This window comes from Carya illinoinensis, chromosome 14 (assembly GCF_018687715.1).
Source record: "Carya illinoinensis cultivar Pawnee chromosome 14, C.illinoinensisPawnee_v1, whole genome shotgun sequence".
NCBI classification, from domain to species: Eukaryota; Viridiplantae; Streptophyta; class Magnoliopsida; order Fagales; family Juglandaceae; genus Carya; species Carya illinoinensis.
In genome coordinates, this window is record NC_056765.1 from 20,211,751 (window position 1) to 20,238,840 (window position 27,090).

Here is a 27,090-nt window from a genome sequence, read left to right on the forward strand (position 1 = left end):
TCTTTTATTTTATCATTCTCAATTCATCATTGATGTTTTCTTTTCTGAATAATCATAGAATTTATTCTGTTTATGGATTCAGTCATACTTTTTCTATTGAATGAATTAGTTTTTCGATTATGTTTGGATCAATTATTTATCTATATTGATTTAGTTCTTTGCTGCAATATTGTTCCCTGAGTATATTGTCGTCGCTGGATTTTCTCAATAGGGATAATAATTTACGTATTTTAAAATGATGAATGATTTTTTGAAATATTTGATTTAATTTTGGTTTATAAATCTATACCTTCCGATTAGGAATTTCGAGAATTGAGTTCCCAATTGAGTTATCCAATAGATTAAGAATAATTAAAATACCAGATTTGTGCAAGGGATTCCTGAAGCTTTATTGCTCGTCAAATTTGAGTACTTTTTTTGCTCATCACTTTGCTTCACTTTAATTTACATTTAAAATTAATCTTTGTTCTCCATTACTTATTTAATATTTTTCTTTAGTTTCTTTATTGCTTTTGCTATTCTTTTAATTTATCTTTCTATGGAATCGATACCCCAAAACTGTGCTACAACTACTGCGTTATTTTTCGGGTGTAATTAAATTTTGGCGCCGTTGTCGGGGACATGATAGAAGAATTGTGAGATAGTTTTTCTTTTCAACAGTTTGCAAAGGCGGTAACTTTGTTCCCTCTTTTAGCTTGCTGCATCTTTATTTTATTTTATTTTTCTTTTTGTAGTTTTTTTTAGTATTACATTTTTCTCTACCTTGCATGCACAGGTATAGAGACGTCTTGGGTCGGTTTGCTTGTAGACCTTCGTTCGAGTTAGAGTTAGAACTTAATTTTTCTAATCATTTGTTTGATAATTTTTCTAATTTTGAGGAAATGAGTGAACACGAAGATCAACCCATTAGGACCCTTCAGGATTACCTCCACCCTACACGCACAACCACACCATCATGCATCATATTTCCAACTAATACTAGCCAATTAGATTTTAAAATGGGGATGATACAGTTACTCCCTACTTTTCATGGCTTGAAAAATGAAAATCCATTTGTGCACATTAGAGAGTTTGAGGAAGTAGTTGCGACTTTTCATAGTCAAAATGCAACTGATGACATTGTGAGACTTAAGTTCTTTCCTTTCTCTTTGAAGGATAGAGGTAAGAGTTGGTTATACTCATTGAGACCAAGATCTATTGGGTCATGGAATGAGATGACTTAGGTCTTCTTTAATAAATATTTTCCTCAACATATGACCAATACTTTAAAAAGGCAAATCTCCACCTTTGCTCAAAAGGACAGTGAAACTTTGTATCAGTCTTGGGAGAGATTTAAGGAGTTATTGAGTATATGTCCTCACCACCATGGGTATGAGAATTGACGCTTAGTGAGCTATTTTTATGAGGGACTTACACCTAAAGATTGTCAATTTGTGGAGATAATGTGTAATGGTGAGTTCTTACAGAAAGATCATGATGAGGCCATAGAATACCTCAATGAGCTTGCTGAAAAAGCTCACACTTGGATTGGACCTAGTGCTACTGAGAGCACAAATAGGTCACGACCTGCAGGAAACCTAAATGGTGGTGAAATTTACCATTTCAGGGAAGAGTATAACCTAAAGGCTAAGGTTGAGATGCTCACTAGGGAGCTAGAGGTGTTGAAGAATAAAGACTTAAAGCCAATACAAGTGGCTAATCATGCAGAGTCTTTTGGACTATGTTTTATACGTGGCGGGGTAGATCACCTTGCCCAAGAGTGTCCCATATTTGCTGAGATGAGAGGGATGTATGAGGAATAATGTAATGCCTTAAGTATGTACAAGAAGCTTTTTACACCTTTGTCTGATACCTATAATCTGGGGTGACGTAATCACCCCAATTTTAGCTGGAAGTCTAAAAACCAGCCACCTGCACAACCCCCTAGATCATATCCTGCACCATTTAATGCACCTTCATCTTCTAAGAGTCTTTTAGAAGACACTTTGCATACTTTTATTGAGGCACAGAGTAAAACTAATCAAAAGTTCAAATATTTGATTATGCAGGTTGTTGAAGAAAACAAAGAGATAAAGAGTTATATATCCAAGATAATGAGCTCCTTGAGTGTGAATGAGCGTGACAAGTTTCCTTCTCAACCTCAATCTGCACCCCAAGGTCAGCATATGGCACAAAAAAATTTGAAAGAGGTAAATGCCATTGTGACAAGAAGTGGTAAGTCCTTACACATCCCAACAACTGATAAGCCAAAGGATGTTGAAGAGGAACAAAGTAATGATAGTACCGAGTTCCCCAAGGAAGCCGAGGTAATCAAGAGTCCAGTTAAGGTACCATTTCCTCAAGCTTTAAAATTTAGTATGCAAACTTTGGATTCTAGCAATGAAATCTTGGAGAACCTTGGGCAGGTAAAGATTAACCTTCCTCTTTTGCATGTTATTAAACAAGTTCCAACTTATACAAAAGTTCTTAAAGATTTGTGTATAGTTAAGAGGAAGCACCATGTTAAGAAGATAGCATTTCTGACAGAGCAAGTTAATGCTCTAATTGAGCAGCGAATTCCTTCTAAGTATAAGGATCCTGATTGTATGATACCCCATTTCTACGTGTATTTTCACTAAAGAAGTTGTTTTTAATTTAATTAATATATTGGTTATTTTATTTTAAATTATTGTATTTTAATTGGTTTTATTTTATTTGATGTGGTGTTTAATTTATTTTAGTCGTTTTATGGCTTTTAATCGTTTTCGTCGGGTTAGTTTTTGGATTCCGGAAGTGAGGATTGGACCTCATTTTCTTTCTCCATCTTTTCTTTTCTCTTTTTTCTTTTTCCCTTTTTCCTTTTTTCTTTTTCCTTTTCTTCTTTTCTTCTTTCTTTCTTTTTCTTCTTCTTCTTTTTCCTTCTCTCTCCCCACGCGCAGCACCTCCCCCTTTCTTCCCGTTGCCGTCCAGCCTCCAGACTCGAACCACTGCCGTCCGGCCGGCGTGGCTAACACCTCCCACCCAGAAAAATCCCCCTCCAGTCGGAGAATCCCCACCAATTTCCAGCCCCATCTATGCTGCCGATCACCCCCTATAGTCCATCTAAGCTGCACGACTTTTTGTCGTTTCTGGCGCCGTCGCTCCACCTTCAGCCACCATCTTTTTACCACTTCATCCCCTACCTCTTACCGTCCTAACCCACCCATTTTCGGCCCCGATCCTTTGTTGGAGCAGCTCCCACGAGCTCAACTCTGATCAGCCCCTTTTTGCACTTCCACCGTCATTTCCACCGCCATCCACAGCCAAAGCTCGCTTTCATTAGCTTCATAAACATCTCTTAGCCATTCCATATCAATTTCGTATCTTGGTTTGTCCCTGTTCGAAAGTGGGTAATTTACTACCCACGGCCACAGTGTAAAATACACTGTTACGTTACTTTTTCTCCGTCGTTTGCAACGTCGTGAGTTTTTTAAAAATATCTTATAGCGTTGTAAGTATTTTTTAAACTCTATTTTAGATTTAAATATATTAGTGCTCTTACAATAAATTATTGGACTGGTTGATTGATTTCAGACTGAGTCTGAGGAGTTCGGGAGTGGGATAGATTGAGTACGAAGTTGTTTGGTTGATGTTGATATTTGTTTGAGATATTTGTGCCTTGATGTTTGCATTGTATAGTGCATGTATGTTCATGTTTTAAAAAGGAAAAATCGAGTTTTCGTGTAGTTGCATGCATGTACATGTGTTTGTAAAATGAAAACTGGGCTTGTAAGCGAGAAATAATTTATGGTATATGTGAACGGTTGGACTGACTGGTTTGAGTCAGAGGCACGTGTAGGGATGGTGGTAAACAGGGAGGGTGGTAGAATCCCTCTTGTGGTTCTCGTCTACGGTGCACGCAGCATAGGGATGGTGGTAAGTAGGGATGGTGGTAGAATCCCACCTGTGATTTCCACCTACGGTGCACGCGTAGGGATGGTGGTGAGCAAGGATGGTGGTAGAGTCCCGCTTGCAATTCCCGCCTACAGTGCTCTGATGTTTTGGTCTTGGGGCCATTTTCAGGGATAATGGCGAGGTTATGTTTAAAGGATATGTTTTGGGCCAAAATGGGATTTTTGTGTGCGTGGAAAAATGTATTTTATGGGTTATGTGCATTGCATTATTTCATGCATATTGTTTGAGTTTAGTATGTTTTTATGTAGTGGCGTTTGGATCTTACTTACTTGCGACATCATTTTTGATACCGTAGATTTTGATGTAGAGATCGAGGAGGAGGAGGAGGAGGTTGAGCCCGAGAAGGCGGCTCCGTTGGAGTATTGATTTAGAGTTTATGCCTTGTTGTTGGGTTTGAAACGATATTTGTGGCTTGTAATATTTTATTATGTATGTTTTGAATGGGTTTGTATTAAACAAAGAAAAAATTTGGTATTTAGTTATATGACTTTGTTTATCCGCTGCGTGTTTTCTTTTACACACTTATTGCATGTACACACACTTAGCACTTGGCGATAGGGTGGTGACCCGTGATGTCATCATCTGGACGTCTCGATTTTTCCTTGTCCGTACGTGAAATTTGGGGGCATCACATATTGTCCAACAATTACAAGTAATATTGGGAATCATGAGTTTGGACAAGTATTGCTAGATTTAGGAGTTAGTGTGATATCCCCTTTTTACGTGTATTTTTATTGAATGAGTGTTTTTAATTTAATTAATATAGTAGTTCTTTTATTTTAAATTATTATATTTTAAATTTGTTTTATTTTATTTGATGTGGTGTTTAATTTATTTTAGTCGTTTTACAGCTTTTAAAATCGTTTTCAGCGGATCAGTTTTTGGATTTCCGGATGTGAGGATTGGATCTCATTTATTTTCTTTTCTCTTTTTCTTTCTCCCTTTTTCCTTTTTTCCTTTTTCCTTTTCTTCTTTTCCTCTTTCTTTCTTTTTCTTTTCTTCTTCTTTTTCCTCCTTTCCCGTGTGCGCGCAGCAGCTCCCCTTCCCTCTTGTTGTCGTCAGCCTCTTCCACCCAGAACCACCGCCGCCGGCCGACGTGGCCGACACCACCCCCAACGTTTGGTCTCCCTCTGGCTGGTGAACACCCCCACCAATTTCCAGTCCCATCCGAGCTGCCGATCACCCCCTACAGCCCCATCTTTCCTCACGATTTTGAGTCGTTTCCGGCGCCGTCGCTCCACATCCGGCCACCATCTCTTCACAGCTTCTTCCCCTACCTCTTGCCGTCCTAACCCACCCATTTTTGGCCCCGATCCGTTATCGGAGCAGCTCCCACGAGCTCAACTTCGATCAGCCCCTTTTTGCACTTCCACCGCCACCCATGGCCAAAGCTCACTTCCTTTAGCTTCATAAATATCTCTAGACCATTCCCTATCAATTTCGTGTCTTGGTTTGTCCCCGTTTGAAAGTGGGTAATTTATTACCCATGCCACAGTGTAAAATATACTGTTACGTTGCTTTTTCTCCTCCGTTTGCAAGGTCGTGAGCTTTTGAAAAATACCTTATAGCGCTGTAAGTATTTTCCAAACTCTACTTTTAGATTTAAATATATTTTGCTCTTACAATAAATTATTGGATTGGTTGGTTGATTCCAGACTGAGTCCGAAGAGTTTGGGGGTCGGATGGATTGAGGACGGAGTTGTTGGGTTGATGTTGATATTTGTTTGAGATATTTGTGCCTTGATGTTTGCATTGTATAGTGCACACATATTCATATTTAAAAAGGGACAACCGAGTTTTCGTTTAGTTGCATGCATGTACATGTGTTTGTAAAATGGAAACTAGGCTTATAAGCGATAAATGATTTATAGTATATGTGAACGGTTGGACTGACTGGTTTGAGTCAGAGGCACGCGTAGGGATGGTGGTAAGCAGAATTGGTGGTAGAATCTCGCCTGTGATTCCCACCTACGGTGCACGCGTAGGGATGGTGGTAAGCAGGGACGGTGGTAGAATCCCGCCTGTGATTCCTGCCTACGGTGAACGCGTAGGGACGGTGGCGAGCAAGGATGGTGGTAGAGTTCCGCCTGTGATTCCCGCCTACAGTGCTCTGACGGTTTAGTTTTTGGGCCATTATCAGGAATAATGATGAGGTTATGTTTAAAGGATATGTTTTGGGCCCAAATGGGATTTTGGCGTGCGTGGAAAAATGTGATTTTATGGGATATGTGCATTTGCATTCTTTCATGCATATTGTTTGAGTTTTAATGTGTTTTTATCTTGTGGCGTTTGGATCTTTACTTACCTGTGACACCATTTTTGGTACCGTAGATTTTGGTGCAGAGATCGAGGAGGAGGAGGCTGAGCCCGAGGAGGCGGCTCCGCCGGGGTATTGATTTGGAAGTTATGCTTTGTAGTTTACTTTGAAACAGTACTTGTATCTCGTAATATTTTATTATATATATTTTGAACGGCTTTGTATTAAACAAAAAAAATTCTGGCACTTAGTTATATGACTTTCGTTATCAGCTGCATGTTTCTTTTTGCACATTTGTTGCTTATACACACTTGACACTCGTCGATAGGGTGGTAACCCGTTGTCATTATCCGGACGTCTCGATTTCCCCGTGTCCGTATGTGGGGATTTGGAGGCATCACAGTTAGTGTTTATTTAATGCCTTATTCCATTTATTTGCAGATTGGTTTGAGTGAAATTAAGCCTACCTCTGTTGTACTTCAGTTGGCTGATCGTTCAGTTAAGAAACCGAGAGGGATAGTTAAGGATATTTTGATCCAAATCGACAAGTTTTATTATCTTGTTAATTTCTTGATTTTGGATACTCAATCAGTTGTGGTGTCTAACTCTAAGGTTCCTCTCATATTAGGTAGACCTTTACTTGCTACGGCTAATGCACTTATAAATTGCAGGAATGGGTTGATAAAGCTATCTTTTAGAAACATGACCATGGAGGTCAACATTTTCCATATTGAGAAACAGCCAACAGATGACGAGTGCCACCCAACGTACATGATTGATGCACTCATAGATAAGAGAGTTCACACAACTCATAATTTTGATCCCCTTGAATATTCCCTTGTGAATTATGAGTTTGATACTATTAGTAATTAATCTGATGTTATTGATATTTGTGCTATTTTTTATGAAACTTAGGATTATGGCACATAAGCTTGGCAACAGAAATTTGAGGAGTTGCCTAACAAAGGTGGAAAACAGATTCCTGTAAGTATAAAAACACCAAGAGTTAAATTGAAACATTTGCCTAAGTCTAAAGTCTATAAGGTTAAAATGAAAACATTTTATGATAAAAATATTCTTAGGAAGAGGTCTGAACCTAATGACCGAATATACTTATATGATTTTGGATTTTCCAAGTATTAAAGAAAATTTCGGTTTAGGTGGACTGGCCCATTTTTAGTGAAAAATATTTTTGAAAATGAGACTGTAGAAATAGAAGATTCTAAGGATGGTTGGATCTTTAAAGTAAATGGTCAACGCCTTAAAGTATTAATTGATAGGCAAGTTCTGGAAGTGGAAGACATTCCACTTGTGAATCCAGTCTATCAACCTTGACCACACCACCCAAATATGTTTTTCTTTATTTATTTATTTTTGCTTTGTTTTATTTTTGTTTTCTCTTATTTTCTTTCTTTTCCTTTTTGTTTGCTATTGTTTTTTATTGTAGGATAATTTCATTTCGTCATTTCAGGTTACCATCTTTGGTGCTTAGCGAGCTACCATCGTCACTCATCAGGTGTATTCTACCATTTTCAGTTACTCCCCATTCGATTTTGATTCTTAAACATTGAGGATAATGTTTAATTTAAGTTGGGGGGTGGTGATGCAAATTCAATATTTAAAATGCGTCTTGGAACTCTGTGGCATATTTTCATGTGTCAATTTTTTTTAATTTGCATCACACGTGCATCATTTTCCCATGTGTACTCATTCTCATTCATAACCATCTTTGTGAATTCACCAAACCCACCATAATCATTTTTGCTGAAGCATTCACAGAACCCTTAATGCACTTATCCAAGTTTTGTGGTAAGATGGTAGTTTGATACATGTAGCTAGAGAACTCTTTTGTTTAAGTATTCATGTGAGTTTGGAGAGAATTGAGAGCATATAAATGCTGTAAATTGTGATAAGCATTTATTGATCTGTTGAATTGGGCACTTCTTTTGAGAATATCATTACATGATTTGTGGTACGATGGTGGATATACTTGGGATATGATGAAAGTCAATTTAGGATTAACGTTTGAGCTTTTCAAGCTATACCTTTTTATCATAGATCCCTAGTAGCCAACTTTGAGCCAATAAACACATGTAGCATTTTCTTTTCATATGCCCATATTATCCATGCCTCTACATATTGGAGTATAACCTATACACTGATTTTCTTATCATTTTTACTTCTAAGTGTATACTAGGTGTGGAATTTACATTTTCTTTCTTTTATTTTATCATTTTCAATTAAAAAAGAAAAAGAATAAGACAACAGAAAAAAAAGAGCAGTACAAGTTGCAAAGTGTTCAATTGAGTGAATTCCGAAAAAAAAAAAAGTTGGTAGAAATGGAAAGAATACAAAAGGAGCATGTGTTTGTCCATCAAATTGTTAAAAAAAGAAGTGTGGTCTATTAAGATATTTAATAAAATTCCATTTGTATGTACTTGGAAGTTTTTGAATCTCTTTCATTCTTTTTTTTCATATAATCCCGAATCCAAGCCACATTACAACCTTTTGTGTTGACCGTTATGATCCTAAGTAAGCTATTGGAAAGACTTATGAAAGTCTCATTTGTTAGTGCTCCTATCATAAGATCAATGTTTGCTTGTTGCTTGTACATAATTGCCTAATTTTTCATGAGAGTATATGTACACCCATTTTCAACTCCATAGAGAGAGCCCTTACACGAAACACTATTATACCCATGAGTTACGAAGTTGAACCTTTTTCTTGATACGTTCTTGATGTTGCATGTGTCAAGGTTAGTAGTAAGATGGTTATGGCTTGGAGAACACACACACACACTCTGTGGATTGCTATAGGTGGATTGATCTTGATGAGTTATTTGATTCCTTAGATTGTTTTGATATGTGAGTCCAGAAAGTGTGACTTGATAGCCTTTATGTGTGATTTTCTTTAGTCTCTTTAATTGTTTTGACATGAAAACTGCTAGGGACTAGCAATGAGTAAGTTGGGGGGTGTGATGAGTGTTCAAAAGTGCACTCTAAATACCCTATTATTGGACTAAAATGTTAAAATGTGAATAGAAATCATAGGAATTAATGTGTATTCTTAAATTGAGTTTCTATTTAGGTTGAGATACTCCTAAGCAGTTTTTTATGTTTAATTTCAGAGTTTATATAAGAGCAAGTCAAGTCCAGTCAAATTCAAAGGAAGAAATTCATGGGGTTTGAGAGAAATTTGGAAGAAAAGAAAAAGAAAAACAATCACAAAATGAAACCACAAGAAGTCCAAATCTGAAATTCGCTAGGAGATAGTTTGGACATATTTTAGTTTTTTGACTTTATCCTTTTACTCACATATCAGATTGATGCGATTCTTAATGCATTAAAAAGTTATCTTAAAGGGCTTTAACTTTGTTTCTAATAAGAATTTCCAAATTCAAACTCCTGAAGGATGTACATGGCTGCCAAGATAAATTCTAAAATTTAAGCGATTTTTTTATGCGGAAATTAAGAGGACATTAGGGTTTCTTTCCGACCATATATAAGCATATTATTAGTACGAAATATAGGAGAAGTGGAGGCACAAGAGGCAAATCTGTAGAGATGAGAAAATCACTTCCATGGCCGCCATTCACTTCAATTTTATTTGGAGATTTTTGTCGTCCATTATATTTATGGGTAACTAAATTCTCAAGTAGGGTTAGGGATGAACTTGCACATTAGATGGTATTTTTAATTTATTTTTAATTCATATATTTGATCTTCAATTAGTAAAACTCTTTTGTTTTATCATTCTCAATTTATCGTTGATGTTTTCTTCTTCGAATAATTATATAATTTATTCTGTATATGGATTCCGTCATGCTTTTTCTATTGAATGGATTAGTTCTTTGATTATGTTTGAATCAATTATTTACCTATTTTGATTTAGTTCTTTGCTGCAATATTGCTCCATGAGTATATTGTTGTCGCTAGATTTTCTCAATATGGATAATAATTTACGTATTTTAAAAGTGATGAATGATTTTTCGAAAGGTTACATTTGAGTTAATTTTTGTTTATAAATCTATACCTTCCGATTGGAAATTTCGAGAATTGAATTCTCAATTGAGTTATCTAATAAATTAAAAATAATTAAGTACTAGATTTGTGCAAGGGATTCTTGACGCTCTATTGTTCGTCAAATTTGAGTACTTTTTCTGTTAATCACTTTACTTCACTTTAATTTACAGTTAAAATTAATATTTGTTCTCCATTACTTATTTAATATTTTTCTTTAGTTTTTTTTGTTTCTTTTGCTATTATTTTAATTTGTCTTCCTATGGAATCGACATCCTAAAGCTATGCTATAATTACCGTGTTATTCTTTGGGCGTAATCAAATTTTGGTGGTTCACCCCCAACTTATTCATTTCTAGTCCCTAGCAATTTTCATGTCAAAACAATTAAAGAGACCAAAGAAAATCACACATAAAGGCCATCAAGTCACACTTACCAGATTCACATATCAAAACAATCTAAGGAATCCAATAACCCATCAAGATCAATCCACCTATAGCAATCTACAAAGTTTGTTTGTGTTCTCCAAGTCATAACTATCTTACCACTAACCTTGCACATGCAACATCAAGAATGTCTCAAGCAAAAGGTTCAACTCCATAACTCATTGGTATAATTGTGTTTTGTGTAATGACTCTCTCTATAGAGTCGACAATGTGTACACACACTCTCATAGAAAATTAGGCAATTATGTACAAGAAACAAGCAAACATTGATCTTATGATAGGAGCACTAACAAATGAGATTTCCACCAGTCTTTCCAACAACTTACTTAGGATCAGAACGGTCAACACAAAAGGTTATAATCTGGCTTGGGTTCGAGGCTATATGAAAAAGAAAGGATGAAAGGGATTCAAAAACTTTCAAGTACATACAAAGGAAATTTTATTAAATGTCTCAATAGACCACACTTCTCACTTGATGTACACTCCAACTTTTCAGATCATCAAATAATAATGCTTTTCCTTCTTCTTCCTCTTCTCTTTTTTTTTTCTTCTTTTTTTCAACAATTTGATGGACAAACACATGCCATGATAAAATAAAAGAAAAAGAATGCAAATTCCACATCTAGTATACACTTGGAAGTAAAAAGGGTAAGAAAATCAGTGTATAAGTTATACTTCAATGTGGAGAGACATGGATGATATGGGCATATGAAAAGAAAATGCTACATGTGTTTATTGCCTCAAAGTTGGCTACTAGGTGTCTATGAAGGAAAATGATAACTTGAAAGGCTCAAACGTTAATTCTAAGTTGACCTTCGTCATATCCTAAGTATATCCACTATCGTACCACAAACCATGTAATGATATTCTCAAAAGAAGTGCCCAATTCAACAGATTAATAAATGCTTATCACAATTTATTGCATTTGTATGCTCTCAATCCTCTCCAAACTCACATGAATACTTAAGCAAAAGAGTTCTCTAGCTACATGTGTCAAATTACCATCTTACCACAAAACTTGGATAAGTGCATTAAGGGTTCTGTAAATGCTTCAGCAAAAATGATTATGGTGGGTTTGATGAATTCACGAAGATGGTTATGAATAAGAATGAGTACACATATAACAATGATGCACGTGTGATGCAAATTAAAAAAAATTGACATATGAAAATATGCTACATAATTCCAACGCGCATTTTAAATACTGAATTTGCATCAAGTACCGTCACCCATTATTACTAAGAAAGTGAAATAAACCTCAGAAACGGAAGAAAGGAAGGAAAGCGAGGAAGAAACAGATGTAGAAATAGAAACAATTTCCAAAACAAGGAAACTAAACAGGAACAAGAGGAATCCACTGAAGAAAATCGTTCTCCTTCTCTTTTTTGGAAGAAAAGGAGGATCTTGACAAAATGGATGAAACAAAAGAGATCCAAATGGATGGAAAGGGAAACACAAAGGATGAATTCCACTTTAAAGAGACACGCTATGAAAATAGACCAAGTTATGAAATTTGTTATCTAGATGGGAATCAAGAAAATTTAAAGTTAGAAATATTTCAAGATAAAAAGGATAAAAAGATATTCTGGTTTGAAAAACCTCTTGTTACTATTCTTTTCGACTATAAACAATATTAATACACACTAAACTAACTATACAGTTTGTTTATCGAAATTTAATCCCAAAGTGCCTTGAAATAAACAAAACGCATTTTCGATCAAGCGTTTTGTTTGAAAATTGAAAATGGGATTATTGTGCCATAATATCTTAAATAATCAACTAAGTCTAATAGCACAAATCATATTGTATTATAACACTTCTAACTATCTCAAATAAATAAAATTGCACTTCTGACACTATAGTGAATAGTAACACTAACTTTTCTAACAGATTAAAACTTAAGCAATTTGTTGATTCGGAGGTTCCTAAAGCCTAGAGGAATTCCACTATTGAATTTCTAGTAGGCTATTACAGTAGGTCTAGTGAAGATCGACGACTGTGGAACACTAAGTGAGGTCTCTGTTTGTGGTGAAATATTGAGAGAAGAAAATTAATTTTTATAGTGTTCATCGAGAAACAAAGGAGCAGATAGAGAGGGTGAACGATCAAGGCTTACCTCAAAAACGTCTTGCATGGTGGTTTTGAGTGGCTAAGCCGACAATGTCAGTAGCTTCAAGTAGGATGAAGTACAGAGGCAAATGGATGAATGTTGGTTTTGAGTAAGATGGAGGGATAGATCGGATTGTGGGAGTTGTGATGTTGTTGCTTGAGACTTTTCTATGATTGAAGTTACAGACAGGGAAGGGATAAATAGATGGACACCATCTTGTGCGTGTTCAATTTAAAGTGTTTTAGGAAATTTGCAAGAGAAAGACTCGGTGATCACACCGAAAATAGAGGGATAAAGAAGGGGTAGCCTGAAGTGAAGAGTGGTTTATTTGTAGTGAATTTCGGTGTAGTTAAAACTGGCTTAGGCACCTTTTTTACATTTAGAGAGGATTTGATAATTCACTAGAGACTTGGTCAGTGGTGTTTACATCCGATAAAATTAATACAAATTTTGGGTTAAATATTAATAATAATATTCAATAAATAAAAATTCAATATAATAATAATAATAATAACTAAATGATATAATTATTTTATATGCTCCAAATATATGTTTAGTATGTTACAACTCTACTGCTAAGTAACCAATATGTCTGATGACAAAATAGGTCATATTCTTTGGACTAAATATGTTTAGTTGTATTCATCATCCAAATTATTTTCCAAGTACATCATAAACACCTTGAAGTGAAGACTCCCCTTTGTTGCATGTTAGAAGCCATTTATGCAGATGATATGCATTCTTTACTGAAAAGCAACCATTAGAAGTGCCCCCCCAAATCAATTTATCCTCATAGTAAGTTAAACTTAGGTAATTTCAAAATTTCCAAGATATCTTCATCAATGAAACACATCTTTTAGCAGATGCATATTTCATCAACCTTCCTTTTTATCTATAAGATTTGTAACTACTGCATTTGTTGACAGTAATATCATTGTGAATTGAATTTTACATGAACTCGCCCTTAGCATCCATTTGTCTTTCCATATGTGAATCTTCTTCCTATCATCAACATGCCACATAAGTCCTTTACTCAACAGATTGGTGGCAGTTATGATACTTCTCCAAGTAAAGGAAGGTTTAGGCCCCAAACCAACTTGCAAGATATTAGTAGTAGGAAAATATTTGGCCTTAAAAATCCTGGCTGGAAGGGAAGTCAGGTTTGTAAGCAATCTCCATGCTTGTTTAGCCAAAATGACCTAATTAAAACTCTCTAAATCCCTACAACCAAAACCTTATCGTGTTTTCCCATAGCTCAGAGTATCCTAGCTCTTCCATTGAATTTTGTAAAAGTTGTCTTGATGCCCTCACTAGAAATTGGACATCATAGATTTAAGTTTTTTTACACAGAACCTTCGGCAATAAAAGGACACTCATACTATAAGTTGGTATAGCTTGGATGATGAGGATTTCTTTCCCATCTTGTCATAAAAATTTGGTCTTCAATAATTTAATCTCCTACCAACCTTCTCAACAATCCCTTGGAAAGCTACTATTAGTGATCTTTCAACAAGAGATGGTAATCCTATATATTTGTCCAAGCTTGAAGAAACTCTTAAACCTACTAAATCCATAATATACTTGTTAGTTGCTTAGTATTTTTTCTAAAAAAGAAAGAAGTCTTCTCCCTATTGAATTTTTGTCTTGAAGCTTCGTCATATACCCCAAGAATTTGATTTAAGCAAACCCAATACTACATATTTGCTTAAAAAACAGGGAGCTATCATTTGAGTTGTGAACTCAAAGCTTCTGTACAAAGGATGAACAATTAGGGTGATAAGAGACAACCTGATCTCAATCCCCTCTGAGCCTTAAATCTTTCGTGAGGAATATAATTCAATAAAACTAAAAAAGCAGAAGATGTAATGCATTTTAAACTTAAAACAAGCCATTGAGAATCAAAACCCAACTTGGTCATGGCAGCTCTAACAAAGTCACATTCAACTTGATTATAAGCCTTACTCATATCCAATTTCAAAGCCATATACCCTTCTTTCCATGAAGCTAAGTGTTCATTGTATGAAGAGTTTCATATGCAGTCAGTCAATTATCTTTTTTTTTTTTAAGGGCCGAGGTCACATATCTAAGAGTGACTCATTCCCAATTTTATTAAAAAAACCCCACTTATGGCAAAGGAATACTATAAAACAAATCTCCTGAAAACATAAACCCCACATGTAAAACCCAAAAAAAAAAAACCAACAAAAGACCCCCCCAAAACCAATACATCAACCACATCTAAGACAAGGAATGTCAAACTTGTCCATACGAATAATTCCCCAAATAGGGCCTTGAATGGAAGTATCTTTGCAAAACTCTAAATTGACCCCTTGTGTCCCCTACTTAGCTAAAAACTTAGCCACCATATTTAGCTTCTCTGTAAATGTGACGAAAGAGAACATTTAACTCCCCAACAATAGCTAAAATTTCCTCTCAAAAATCCCAAATAAACCAATATTTGTACACTCCCAACGCCAACTATCCAACTATGGCCATTGAATTTGACTCTACCAAAATATATCTCAAATCGAATTCCTGGCACAACCGAAGCCCATCAAATAAAGCTCTACATTCAGCGATGTTGTTAGTAGCATGACCATATGAATGAGCAAAACCTGCCACTACTCCACCGTACGAATTCTGAATAATACCACCCCCCTGAATTTCCCGAGTTACTGCAAGATCCGCCATCTACATTCAATTTAACCCTCCCTTTCTCCTATGGTCGCCACACAATTAATTTTAATTTCCTTGTAGCAACAAGAATAATTGGGCACGCCATCTTCTCCAGGATCATCCTCTCCATATGTCCATTGAAATTCTTTTATCTTACTCAACAGATCTCTAATTAGAATTTTAATAGATCATCCAGATTAAATTTCATACCTTCCATTCTTGCTGCACATCTAGCTCTTCATAATGGCCATGAAATAATAATCGGAAGAGCCCCCCAAAGCCATCCAACCTACGTGGACATGGAAGCTTGTTGCCACAAGAAACTCATCATCCCCTCCCAATTCTGAATCTGCTGTACTATCATTCGACATGCTTCCGCAAAAACAATTCCAGATATTTTGAGCTCCTTCTCCCCCATATAAATTATGATTCAAAGACTCCATTTGAGGGTGATCACATCACTCACACTTAGAGACAATAGAAATGTCATCCACCAGTATTGCCTTCCTCTTAGCTTGCCAAACAAAGAATGACCACATTTTTGGAAGCCAATTCCTCCAAAGCCATTTCTTCCAGGGGCATATTTCACCATGTTGATGAATCATATTCCAAGCGGACTTGGTATTGAACTCACCACTAATTTTAGGCTTCCAGACGCACCTGTCCACCCTCGAACGTAGCCTGATTCTAGCACCACAGATATGTGTAAGTTTTTTTCCAGAACAACCTCCCACAATGCCTGAAGATTCAGCCATGTTCTCGTGAAAACATCCATTACCTGCAACTTCACATTACCAATAATAGGAATATAAGCAATTAAACGCCTCTCCTAGCCAAAACTTCACTTGGCCTTCCCAAATAATCCACCATGAGTTATTTAAAACCCGTGGCATGAGATCCATGATCCCTTTCCAAAAACAAGACCCTTTCTTAAGTTTCATCACTAAGTAGAGATGGGAATTTCCAATGTATTTGGTAGTCAATTATCTATGATTACACATCTAGGAAGAAAAACACACTGGTTTTGTGAAATTATTAAACGCACTATCAGTTTCAAACGATTTATAATGAATTTATACAAAACATTATAAAGGTTGATGGTCTATACTCAATGATCTTCTATTCTATGGGTTTGTTCTTTGGTATCATAACCAAATGAGTAAAGTTATGTCTTTAAGAAGGGAAAGGCAGCCTTATTAACCTCATCTCCTATTGCGAACCAATGATCTTGATAAAAACAAGCACAATACCGATGAGGACCAGGAACCTTGTAAGGACCCATTTGAAAAAGTGCAGAATCTACCTCATCCATTGTGAAAGGCTTAAGAAGATCATCATTCATTTCTTGAGTGACTCTTGGTGCAAGGACAAGCAACAATGTTTTCCGGCCTTAGAGGTGGCAAATAAGCTTTTGTAATATTGTGTGAAAGCACTTCCTATTCCATTAGAACCAGAAATAATAACCCCATCATCATCAATGATCCTTGTGATTGTATTTCTCCCTTTCACTGACTTGCACGAAGATGGTAGTACTTTGTATTCCAATTCCCTTTCTGAAGCGAAGTCATCTCTGCTCTCTGCTTCCATTTCAAATGTGCTCTCTCGCAAGTATGCCATCAATGTCCATTTTTAGAAGTTGTGCTTCCTCAACTGATTCAGCAGTCAAAGATTGATGGAGTCTTGCAATTGTTTTGTTTTTAGTTGCACTATTCAATCTTTCAAGTTCTTGTTTGAGGTTTTTGTTAATCCCCCATATGATAGAGCAGGTTGATTCCATTCCTCAATTATATTCCATTCCTTTCTACTACAGATAAGTTATTCAAAATTTTCTTTCCTAATTTGAATTTCAAATTTTAAAATTTTCTTTTCAATATTTGAAATTTCGTATAGACAAGTAAAATTGTAAGTATAAATAATATTTTTCAAAAAGAAATTAGTACAGATAAATATAAATATATACACACTCAAATGTAGAAGCCAAGTTCGTAGTTCGTAAAGCTGGTGAACAGCTTGGCTCTAGTTTACGCCATGATTCACTGACTGATCAAAATATTTTCAAACGACATATTGGGACAATCTTTAGATTACATAACTCTTACTGAAACAAAGCAAACCTAAGAATGTTGCTTCTTTGCAAGGAGAACAGTAGGTTATTCACACAGCAACCTGAATTGATTAATTAAACAGCCCGATTCTTATGGGAGGAAATCTAACCAACCACAAATAATGGAAGAAAAACAAGAACAATCATTCTAAACTTAAGATGTCGTCTGCCAATGGAGAGAGATACAATATATATGGACCAGACCGACCTAAACTTATGTCTTGAATTCACAAGCTTGATAGATTACATGTACAAATATGTTGGACAAGCTTATAGGGAAAGAGGCGAGGGAAAAAGCTATCCTACATAAAATAAGGAAATATAATCATCCTAAAATACTGAGTGCTGACCGTAATTTTCCATCTACAGGGATCATAATTGCTCCCATCTGGTCATGAAATTGGTGGTACACAATTACAATGCCTTCCTTTGCCTTTTGGACGACGGCTCTGACTGGTTCTCGGCCTGCCAAATAAAATCTCATGAAAAAAAAGACATAGAATCCTAATGTTCATTCGACATGACTGACCCATTTCACAATCAACCAATGCAAGCATGCCATTTTATTAAAAATAAAATCATTTTCCTTTAGGGATAGCTATATTTGTTATAGTATGCTTGCACCCATTTCTCAGTTCTTTAACATCCCAACCCAGTCTCATCTTTAACACTTCCAAAAACATTTCAGGGCAGGAACCCTTTCAAATTTTATCAATTTCAAAATCAACCTCCACATTTTGCAGCTGTAGCAGCTGTAAGCATAATATATAAACATCATATAGTTTGATTGATCCCACACTCGTGTGCATGCACAGATACATGCATGGCTAAAGCACAGATGTATATCATAAAACATTAATATTAAAAGTATCAAGTCATATAAGGGCAAATGCATGGAATGGAGTTACAGAGGATTCACAGATGAGAAAAAAGATGACGAATAAAAAGATTTTTTTCATCAGTAACATGACGAAACAAAGGTTGAGAGAGCAAATCCATCCACCAAATATTAATTGTTAGGCTACCAAGACAAGTTGATAATTGAAAATGGATCAAATATGTCTATTCCGCATAAGGGATTTACTCACACAACAAGGGGTCTGTTATAAATGGATATTAGAGATTTTGCACATATCAACTCCCCTCTCCCTGCCTCCCTTCACCCCTCCATCTCTATCCAACCAAACCTTTCAGATTTAAGTGTTCTCGTTTTAATCTTCCCTAATTTCTCCTGGGGTAAACATTGAGGGGTAAACAAGATTCAAAATTGAACTTCCGTATTCCAAGAATGTTTAGCGTGGTGGGTATGGTAAAAATATCTAAACATTTATGCAAGCCAAAAGAAATCACAATCCCGAGAGAGGCAAGTGACCTAATTGCCAATCCAAACACAAGAATATGCCATGTTTGATTTCATCCAATGCCATAATGGCTTGTCCTAGGACCTAAGCCATATATTTTCTTTTCCATTACCTCACATATTAGTTTTTTTGATAAGTATTACCTCACATATTTGTTTTTCTAATTATGTTGAAGATTGTCTCCAATATGATGCAAATTAAGGAAAATACAATTAAGTACTTCTGACAACCATGCCCCAATTGTTAGACACATTTTACTCTCAGTTTAAGAAAAACTCTTATTATCCATGCTCTAAAAGGAAAATATGTCACCAAAACAGTAGGTAGAGAATGCTTACAGAGTTTGAAAGCTGTTCGCGTATGTAAGCCATTGATCTAAGCATGGCGCCTAATGTATCCCTGGACACCTGAAATTTAACCTCCGACTCTCCTGAAGTGGTCTCAGTATCTTGAAGCTGAAATAACAGAGAAGACAACATATTCATCAATTAAATGATTTAATCGATAAGCATTATATGCAAAGCAAGATGAAAAATTATTCCAGGTCAATTGATTGCCACTAAAATCATAACTGAACAAATGTGGATGATATAAAAACGTTGAGACCATATTTTTTACATTTTTATTTTTCAATTTTTTTTGTATGAACTTGGAGGAAGGAGGGAGGGTTAGTGAATGGCACAGACATACAATAGGTTTTGATGGCATTAACCTCCACATCATTCTTATGGGGTGAGTCGCTACCACCAAGTCACGAAGATTAGCTTGAGATTATAGCAAATCTAATCATGTTGAAATTTAATGATTAAAGCATATCCAAGCTGCCCCTTTTTGCTCTTCTTACCAAAAGAATAAAAATATTTAGGAATAATATCTTTCCCAGTGATCCATCTCATAGATGAACTCAAAACATGATTACCAATTAACCAAATGTAAGACATCTCTGAACCATTCATGGGTACAGAAGAAAAGCACTGGAGATGACAAGAAGTACTACTTGACGTAATTGAATGCTTTTTTAAGTTCAGCTTACAAAGCACTATTGATACCCCATATCCAAATCTATTCTCAAGACATTTGCAGTGTCGTTAAAAGCACACTTAAGCGCAAAGTGCCAAGGCCAAAGTTCTTCACTTATCAAAAGCAAAGTGCATTTACAACAGAGCATTTACAAAAGCACGCTTTTCGGATCTTTTTGTGTGAGCTTAAAGAGCAAATAAGCGTGCACTTATAATATTATAAAATTATAAAATATCATTTCAAGACTGAGAAATTGATGTAAACAAATATGATCAAGTATTTAGATGATATTGTAGATCATTTACATAACATAGCTCCACATAATGTCATATGTGATGTATATGCTTTGAACTCAATATAATAGTCCAAATTGGCTGTAGATGGAATGATATTTGATTGCTTATGTTAGCAGAGAGGTCAATACCTGCAATTATTGAGCTTGATTGGTCATGACCTTTTTGGTATATTTTGATTCAAGCATGTACTTTAATTTGATTAGGAGTATCAATATTTTTTCAATTAGTGGCTATCAAAATCATATATGTGTATATCAAGTAAAGCATAAGAGAATTATACAAAATGTTGTATTTAACTAGAGCTCACCCACCACATGGGTGGGGCCACCCCCATAGTGGCTGTTCCACTTTTTTGTGTTTTCTTCCTTAATTAGCTCATAAGTCATACCACACATGGTTACTTCTCAAAAACATTTTACAGGATCCTAAACGTAAGTACCCCTTAGCACAAGCATGTTTGACCAGAATTTTCTAAATCTATATAATTAGTAGATTACTTGATTTTCATGTTACATTACTCTACTAAAGTTAATAGGCTAAATATATTACCCCATCTTTTTTTTAAACCTTTTTTTTTTTTTTTTGTGGATTTTTTTACTTCAATCAAATGCATATCTGCACTTTGCACTTTGCGCTTTGCACCTAGGCTCTAGACGGCATTTGTGGTTAAGTGCACCTTGCACTTTTACCAATACTAGACATTTGCTAGCAAAGTTGGATCAAGAATCTGCCTCTCTCAAATGAATGCAAATTTTGAAATTCTAGTAGTCATTTTTAAATTGTCCCAATCCTGCAGTCCACACAAAAAATCCTACTTTGGGTGGCGCCTTATGTCTCCATATCTTTCGCCATGGGAACTGAATAGGTGTCTCTTGGGAAAGAGACCTATAAAAAGAGCGCACCGAAAAATTACCTTTAACTATAGGTATCCACCATAAACTATCCTGTGAATTATCCAGTTTAGTAGCATACAAAAGGCTATAAAAGGTTTCAATACTGCTCATCTCCCAGTCTTGTGCCGCCCTACTAAATATGATATTCCATTGAATTTGTTCCCTTGATCTTTCCAGTACATTTGCTACTGAGGCATCAATATCTCTTGCAACTCTGAATAGCGAAGGAAAAGATTCCTTTAGTGCCACATGATCACACGAAGTATCGTACCAAAACTTAATACGGGTTCCTCCTCCTAAACGGATTTGGGTATAACGAATGAAAACCTCCCACCCTTTTCTTATATGTAACCACAAACCCACTCCATGCGCTCCTCTCACTTCTTTTGTACACCATCCCCCCCCCCCCCCCCCCCCCCAAAATAGGCCCCCATATTTGCTCTCTATTACCGTCTTCCACAAGGCTTTAGGTTCCTTGTGATATCTCCACAGCCATTTATCTAGTAACGCCCGATTGAAAGTTCTCATATCTCTAATGCCCAAGCCCCCATTCAAGATAGGGCTACATACCTTGTCCCACCTAACAAGGTGAAATTTTTGTTCCGCGCCCATTCCACCCCACAAGAAATCCCTTAGAAATTTTTCCAACCGAAGTGCAACATTTGCTGGAATAGGAAACAATGACAAAAAATAGGTGGGTAGGTTAGAAAGAGTACTCTTAATTAGTGTAATCCGACCACCTTTTGACAAATATAACCTCTTCCATCCAGCTAGCCGACATTCCACTCTCTCAATAATTGGATCCCATAAAGAAGCCGCTCTCGAGGTCGCCCCCAATGGAAGTCCCAGATAAGTCATGGGTAAAGATGCAGTTGTGCATCCCAATATACTAGCCAACTGTCTAATATGCCGAACATGTCCAATAGGCACCATCTTGGAATTTTCCCAAATTAACGTTCAATCCGGAAGTTACTTCAAAACAAAGGAGAAGGGCCTTCAAAATTCGAATAACCAATAACCATTGTGGTCACTAATCTTTGTATCAAGCTTTTGCCTTCTTTTGATAATATAATTTATTTTACTTATAAAAAAAAAAAAAAATTGTTTTAAACCCAATAACCATTTATTAATGTTCCTATATATTTATATCTAGGCTAAATGAAGGGTTTGGGGCTTGGAATTCCATGACCTACTTCCCCTTGACATGGGTTGAAACGCTAGAGGATTTTCCAATACCTGAACCATGGTTTGCTTTGATTTGAAACAACAGCTGCTTGAACGGTTGTACCAGGCACTCAACTTTCAGGACCGGAGAGAGAGAGAGAGAGAGAGAGAGAGAGAGAGAGAGAGAGAGAGAGAGAGAGAGAGAGAGAGAGAGAGGCAAACCTAGTTATAAGGTTAAAAAGGACTTCTCCCAAACTTTGAAGTTTAGCCTGGATAATAACCTATTGTTGTCAAATACTTCCATTGCAAATAGATGTGCATATAGAGTGAGTTAGCCTTATATTCATTTTTGATAGGCCTATAACATTTACGTGTAGAGAGAGAGAGAGAGAGAGAGAGAGAGAGGTTAAAATTCAACCAAAATGATCTCCAGTTCATGAACCAACATATGCAAACCTAGGAGGTGTCCATAGCTAAAATGAACTTTTCTACTTTTTTATAAATCACTCCATCAAAATAATGATCAGCAAAGTGGCTCACCCAACAGATGAGATACATTTAAGCAGCATGGTCTAGAATTTGTATTCACATACCTTTAAATTTATGACAGCAACCTTATTAGCTGGTGTTGACAGCTGTTCACTAATGTAGGCCATAGACCTCAACATAGGTTCCAGTGATACTCTCGATAGCTGAAACTTAACCTCCGATTCAGCTGAAGGGGTTCTGCTATAATCTTGCAACTGCAGAGGTTAGAGGGACGTATATGGTAATCAGCTGTAAATTAAATATAAAGAGAAGAACAAAGCTAATGGTCAAAAACAACCTAAATGGACATAATAAGTTTCTAACTTCCATCCAGGTAAGCAGTGATCTATGGGCAATTAGCTATCAGATAACATGTTTCCCAGCATGAGCATTTTGATGACAAAAGTTCCAGGTTATGTTATACTTTCACTTCATCAGACACATACCTTCAGATTAATCACGGCTACTCTATTTCCCGGTGTTGAATTCTTATTCTCCATAACCCAGGTCATTGACTTTAGACAAGGAAGAACAACCTGTGAAAAAGGCCCAAACAAGAGCCCAGATCAGTGTCATGCCTTCATACTCAATAAAAGAATATTTGAAACAATAGAGCTTATATGCGAACATAAGGGGAAAGGTATCAATAAAGGATATGTGAAATCATAAAAACAAAGAAAAACTCTTTCTTTTCATACCATGTTTTCGGGAGGACCATCATCTCGGTGAAGAGACACAGGAGCCATGCGAGGCAAATTCAAATCAGCAACTGATTGAGCAGGAGCACCAGTATCATTTAGATTAAACCGTCGTGTCATCTCATCTTGGCGTGGCCACAACAGAGGGGTCATATCTGAAGCTGATGTAGAGGTCTTCCTGTCATCATAGCCAATCCCACTAACCTGAGAGCTCGGGGGTGCAACTTTTGCGACATTTTTCTTCACCAAAGAAACCTTCTTCCCACCTTCTTTAAGAGCAACCATTGCCATATTATAAGTTTCTACAGTTGTAGCCCCTTCTTCAGCATACTTGATGGCCTCCCGACATAGATTGTTGTACCGCAATGTCAGAGACTCTTGGCTATGTAATTCACCAGCACGTTCATCTACTCCAACTCCACTCTTTGCATTTATAGTCCATCGGTTCAATATGTAATGGGATGGCAATGTAAGCACATTTGTCACTGTGAAGACAGTCAGAACATGTCTACAAAGAATGCCAGAATACTCAAACATTTTACAACTGCAGTTAGCTCTCATCTCAGGATGGTTTAAAGTGACAACGTATGCCTTTTGATCATCCTCAAACTTTGCAACCCTGAATGTGCTGATAGCTCCATCACCTTCAATTCTATTAGCAGTATATCGAAATGTTTCAACTAGTTCTTCCTGAAATTTAGCAAAGATTTTCCTCGTATAAAGATTTGCAGCCTGTTTTTCCATTGGTGATGGTGTCCTCAGTACTGGTGCAGTGCAAATTGTATCAAAATCAGCTTCTATTTCCTTTTCAAATGAGTTATCTATAGCTCTTTCATACTGCCTAAAGAACATAGGCAATGTGGTCTGCTGATTCACATAACCATCAAAAAATGAACCATCAAATCCTTGATTAGGAGACACAACAGCGAAAAAGGAATCCCGAAAATAAACAGGAACCCATTGAGTACGAGCATTATACAATGATTGAAGCCAATCGTTTGTCCTCAGATCATATTTATCAAGAACTGAATTCCAAGAAAATTCAAACTCCTCAATTGTTTCAGTAAGGTTGATGCAATTGTACAGTTCCACTTGAAAATTAGCATGTACATGGCATACATGTGCCAGCTTCTCCTGGCCTTCTCTTAAAACATGCCACTTGCTAATACAGTGGCGGGCTTCTGGAAACACCTGAGAGACTGCAGTCCGTATTGCTCTGTCTTGATCAGTGATGATAGAGACGGGTTGGCGATCATTCATTGCAGTAAGAAATGTCTTAAAAAGCCACGTAAAAGAGGCCTCTGAATCATCTAGAAGCAATGCACAGCCAAACAAAACTGTCTGACCATGATGGTTCACCCCAGTAAATGGAGCAAACGGCACTCTATACTGATTTACTCTGTACATGGTGTCCAGCATTACAGCATCACCAAAACGATTATAAGCTGTCCTTGACCTTGCATCTGCCCAGAATGCATTGCCCATGCGGTTATCCTCATCAAGTTGTATAGCATAAAAGAATCCAGGGTTCTCAGCCTGCATTTTCTTGAAATATTCAAGCAAATTCTGAGCATCCCTTCCAAGTGTCATCTTTCGATTACAAGGCCTAATAACATAATTCGTTGCCCCACTGTTTTTACCCAGGCGATTTGATTCCACAGGAGGGGTTTTCCTAACTCCACGATTTGCCTCTAATTGGACATGGTTACCATCCATGGAGACATACATAACACCACTTGGAACAATTCCCACACCCTCATAAGTCTCGGTAATGGTCTTTGAATTACCAGCAAAATGTCTGCGAGGCCGGAGGTAATGGACCTTACTTGGACTCACCATGGGATGGCTATGGTCCTTAACAAATTTTGACACAACCCATTTGTCTTCACCATTTAACTCGATCCTGAGCATTGCATCACAGCTATCAGCATGCCTTCTTTTCAAACCCTCTCGTCCACAAACAAAGTCTCGAGCAACAATTGTCCCATCAGATTGAGAGCAACTAGACTGACCAGCTTTGGAGCTAAAACCCACCCGTCTGGCATATTCATCATAGAAAGTCTTAGCGGCATCTTCAGAATCAAATTCCATACCCATATATGGCTCAATATTTCCATCCTCATCATGAGCTGTTAAAGTTTTGCCCATATTTACTTCACCTCCATTTAGTTCAGCACCTCCATCATCTGCCACACCTCGATGACCCATCCCTTCTTCCACATCAATCACTTGAACATCCATACCAATCTACGGTAACAGTGCTAAGCTATTGAGTGTCCTATTCACAGACCAATTCCATTGCAATGCAATACAGGCTTTCACAGCCTAGGTACAATCTGCGCAAATTCTCCAACCATGCCAATTGATTCTCTGTCTAGCAATGTAAAAGGATATCCGAAAGAAATAAATCATCAAAATGAAAAGAGAAATATTTGATCCATCAAGAGAATATCTTAGCAAGCTGACATAGCTTGATGCAGTATGTCAAATCCAACTTACAATAAAAAGAGATTTACAGTCTAATATACCACATTAAGTTTTATTTTCGTAATTTTCTTTGTGGACCTAGAACATCAGACCACGCCTAATGGAAACTAAGAAACCAAACTCCATTTGACTGCCAAAAAATTGCACATCGAAAAGAAAAATAATAAATGACTGAGAGCTGGGAAACTCTTTACACATCATAAAAACCTTAAACTATTATAGAAATAATAGAATCAATTATTCGACAGAATCCATATCAATGTTTACCCATGCATCATTCAGAAATGAAAAATTAGGAACGGGAAAACCAAAATCGAAAGGCTCCCATTTGCATAGACGACTCTTTTCATATAAGTGGAGCTTTGAACTAACTTATCAAAAAAAAAGTGGAGCTTTGAACTATCACAGAGCTCACGCATAAATAAGTATGGACCATCATACATACACATTACTTATAAAAAAAAAATCATACATACACATATATAATAATACATATTACATGAAGGTTAAAGCGAGAGTATGAGAAGTTAAAAGTGTTAAGAATATGCAAAGGACATTAGGATGGAAGATTTAAGGGTTTTTGAGCTTAGAATGGCAGAAGACTGCAGGTAGAAAAGAAAAAATAATAATAAGAAATCATTAGAAGGTACAAGAAATTGCGAATATAGGTGACTCACACCTCACGAGATGAGTTCGACAAGAACTGGTTTCGTCGTGCGTTTTTAGGGTTTTTGCCCCACCACCGGGCGACCGCAGAGTCGGAGAGACGGAGAAAACAGGGAGAGGGAGTGCGTGCCGCACAGTTTCCAGATGACATAAGTAGACGCGCGTAATCTTTGCCGTTGATTTAGATCAGGCGACTGATATTCCTTCAAAACAAACCCATCCCACTTTACCAGATTAGTTCAACTGTGGGACCCATACGTTGTAGGGTTTCAATGCTAGGCCATATCTTTTTTCTCTTTCGACTCTTTTATTATTTTGACATATGATCATATAAAATGTGTAGAATTATGTTTGCAATAATGACCATAAATACTTTGTTTTTCATCAATTATGTTCGACTAAAAATTTATAGGTTATGTTTGGACATTAAATA

General features: G+C 36.6%; 1 protein-coding gene and 1 non-coding gene across 3 annotated transcripts; both read right to left on the reverse strand.

Annotated features, from left to right (window-relative positions):
- Positions 1-1,262: 1,262 nt before the first annotated feature.
- Positions 1,263-1,367, reverse strand: LOC122295260. The gene has a single exon (XR_006237921.1). It is a non-coding gene; the product is annotated as a small nucleolar RNA R71 (small nucleolar RNA).
- Positions 1,368-17,590: 16,223 nt separating this feature from the next.
- LOC122294226 (protein FAR1-RELATED SEQUENCE 3-like) lies at positions 17,591-26,830 on the reverse strand. Of its 2 annotated transcripts, none has more exons than XM_043102799.1 (6): positions 26,671-26,830; positions 23,505-25,878; positions 23,253-23,342; positions 22,872-23,021; positions 19,244-19,360; positions 17,591-18,009 (listed from the first exon to the last, which is right to left on the reverse strand). In XM_043102799.1, exons 2-6 carry the CDS (start codon positions 25,743-25,745, stop codon positions 17,959-17,961), a joined length of 2,649 nt encoding a protein of 882 aa, XP_042958733.1. In that variant the 5' UTR covers positions 25,746-25,878; positions 26,671-26,830; the 3' UTR covers positions 17,591-17,958. The 2 variants fall into 2 exon arrangements, with proteins under 2 accessions (XP_042958733.1, XP_042958734.1); XM_043102800.1 differs by having other exon boundaries at positions 23,505-25,874; positions 26,671-26,828.
- Between the last annotated feature and the right edge of the window lie 260 nt (positions 26,831-27,090).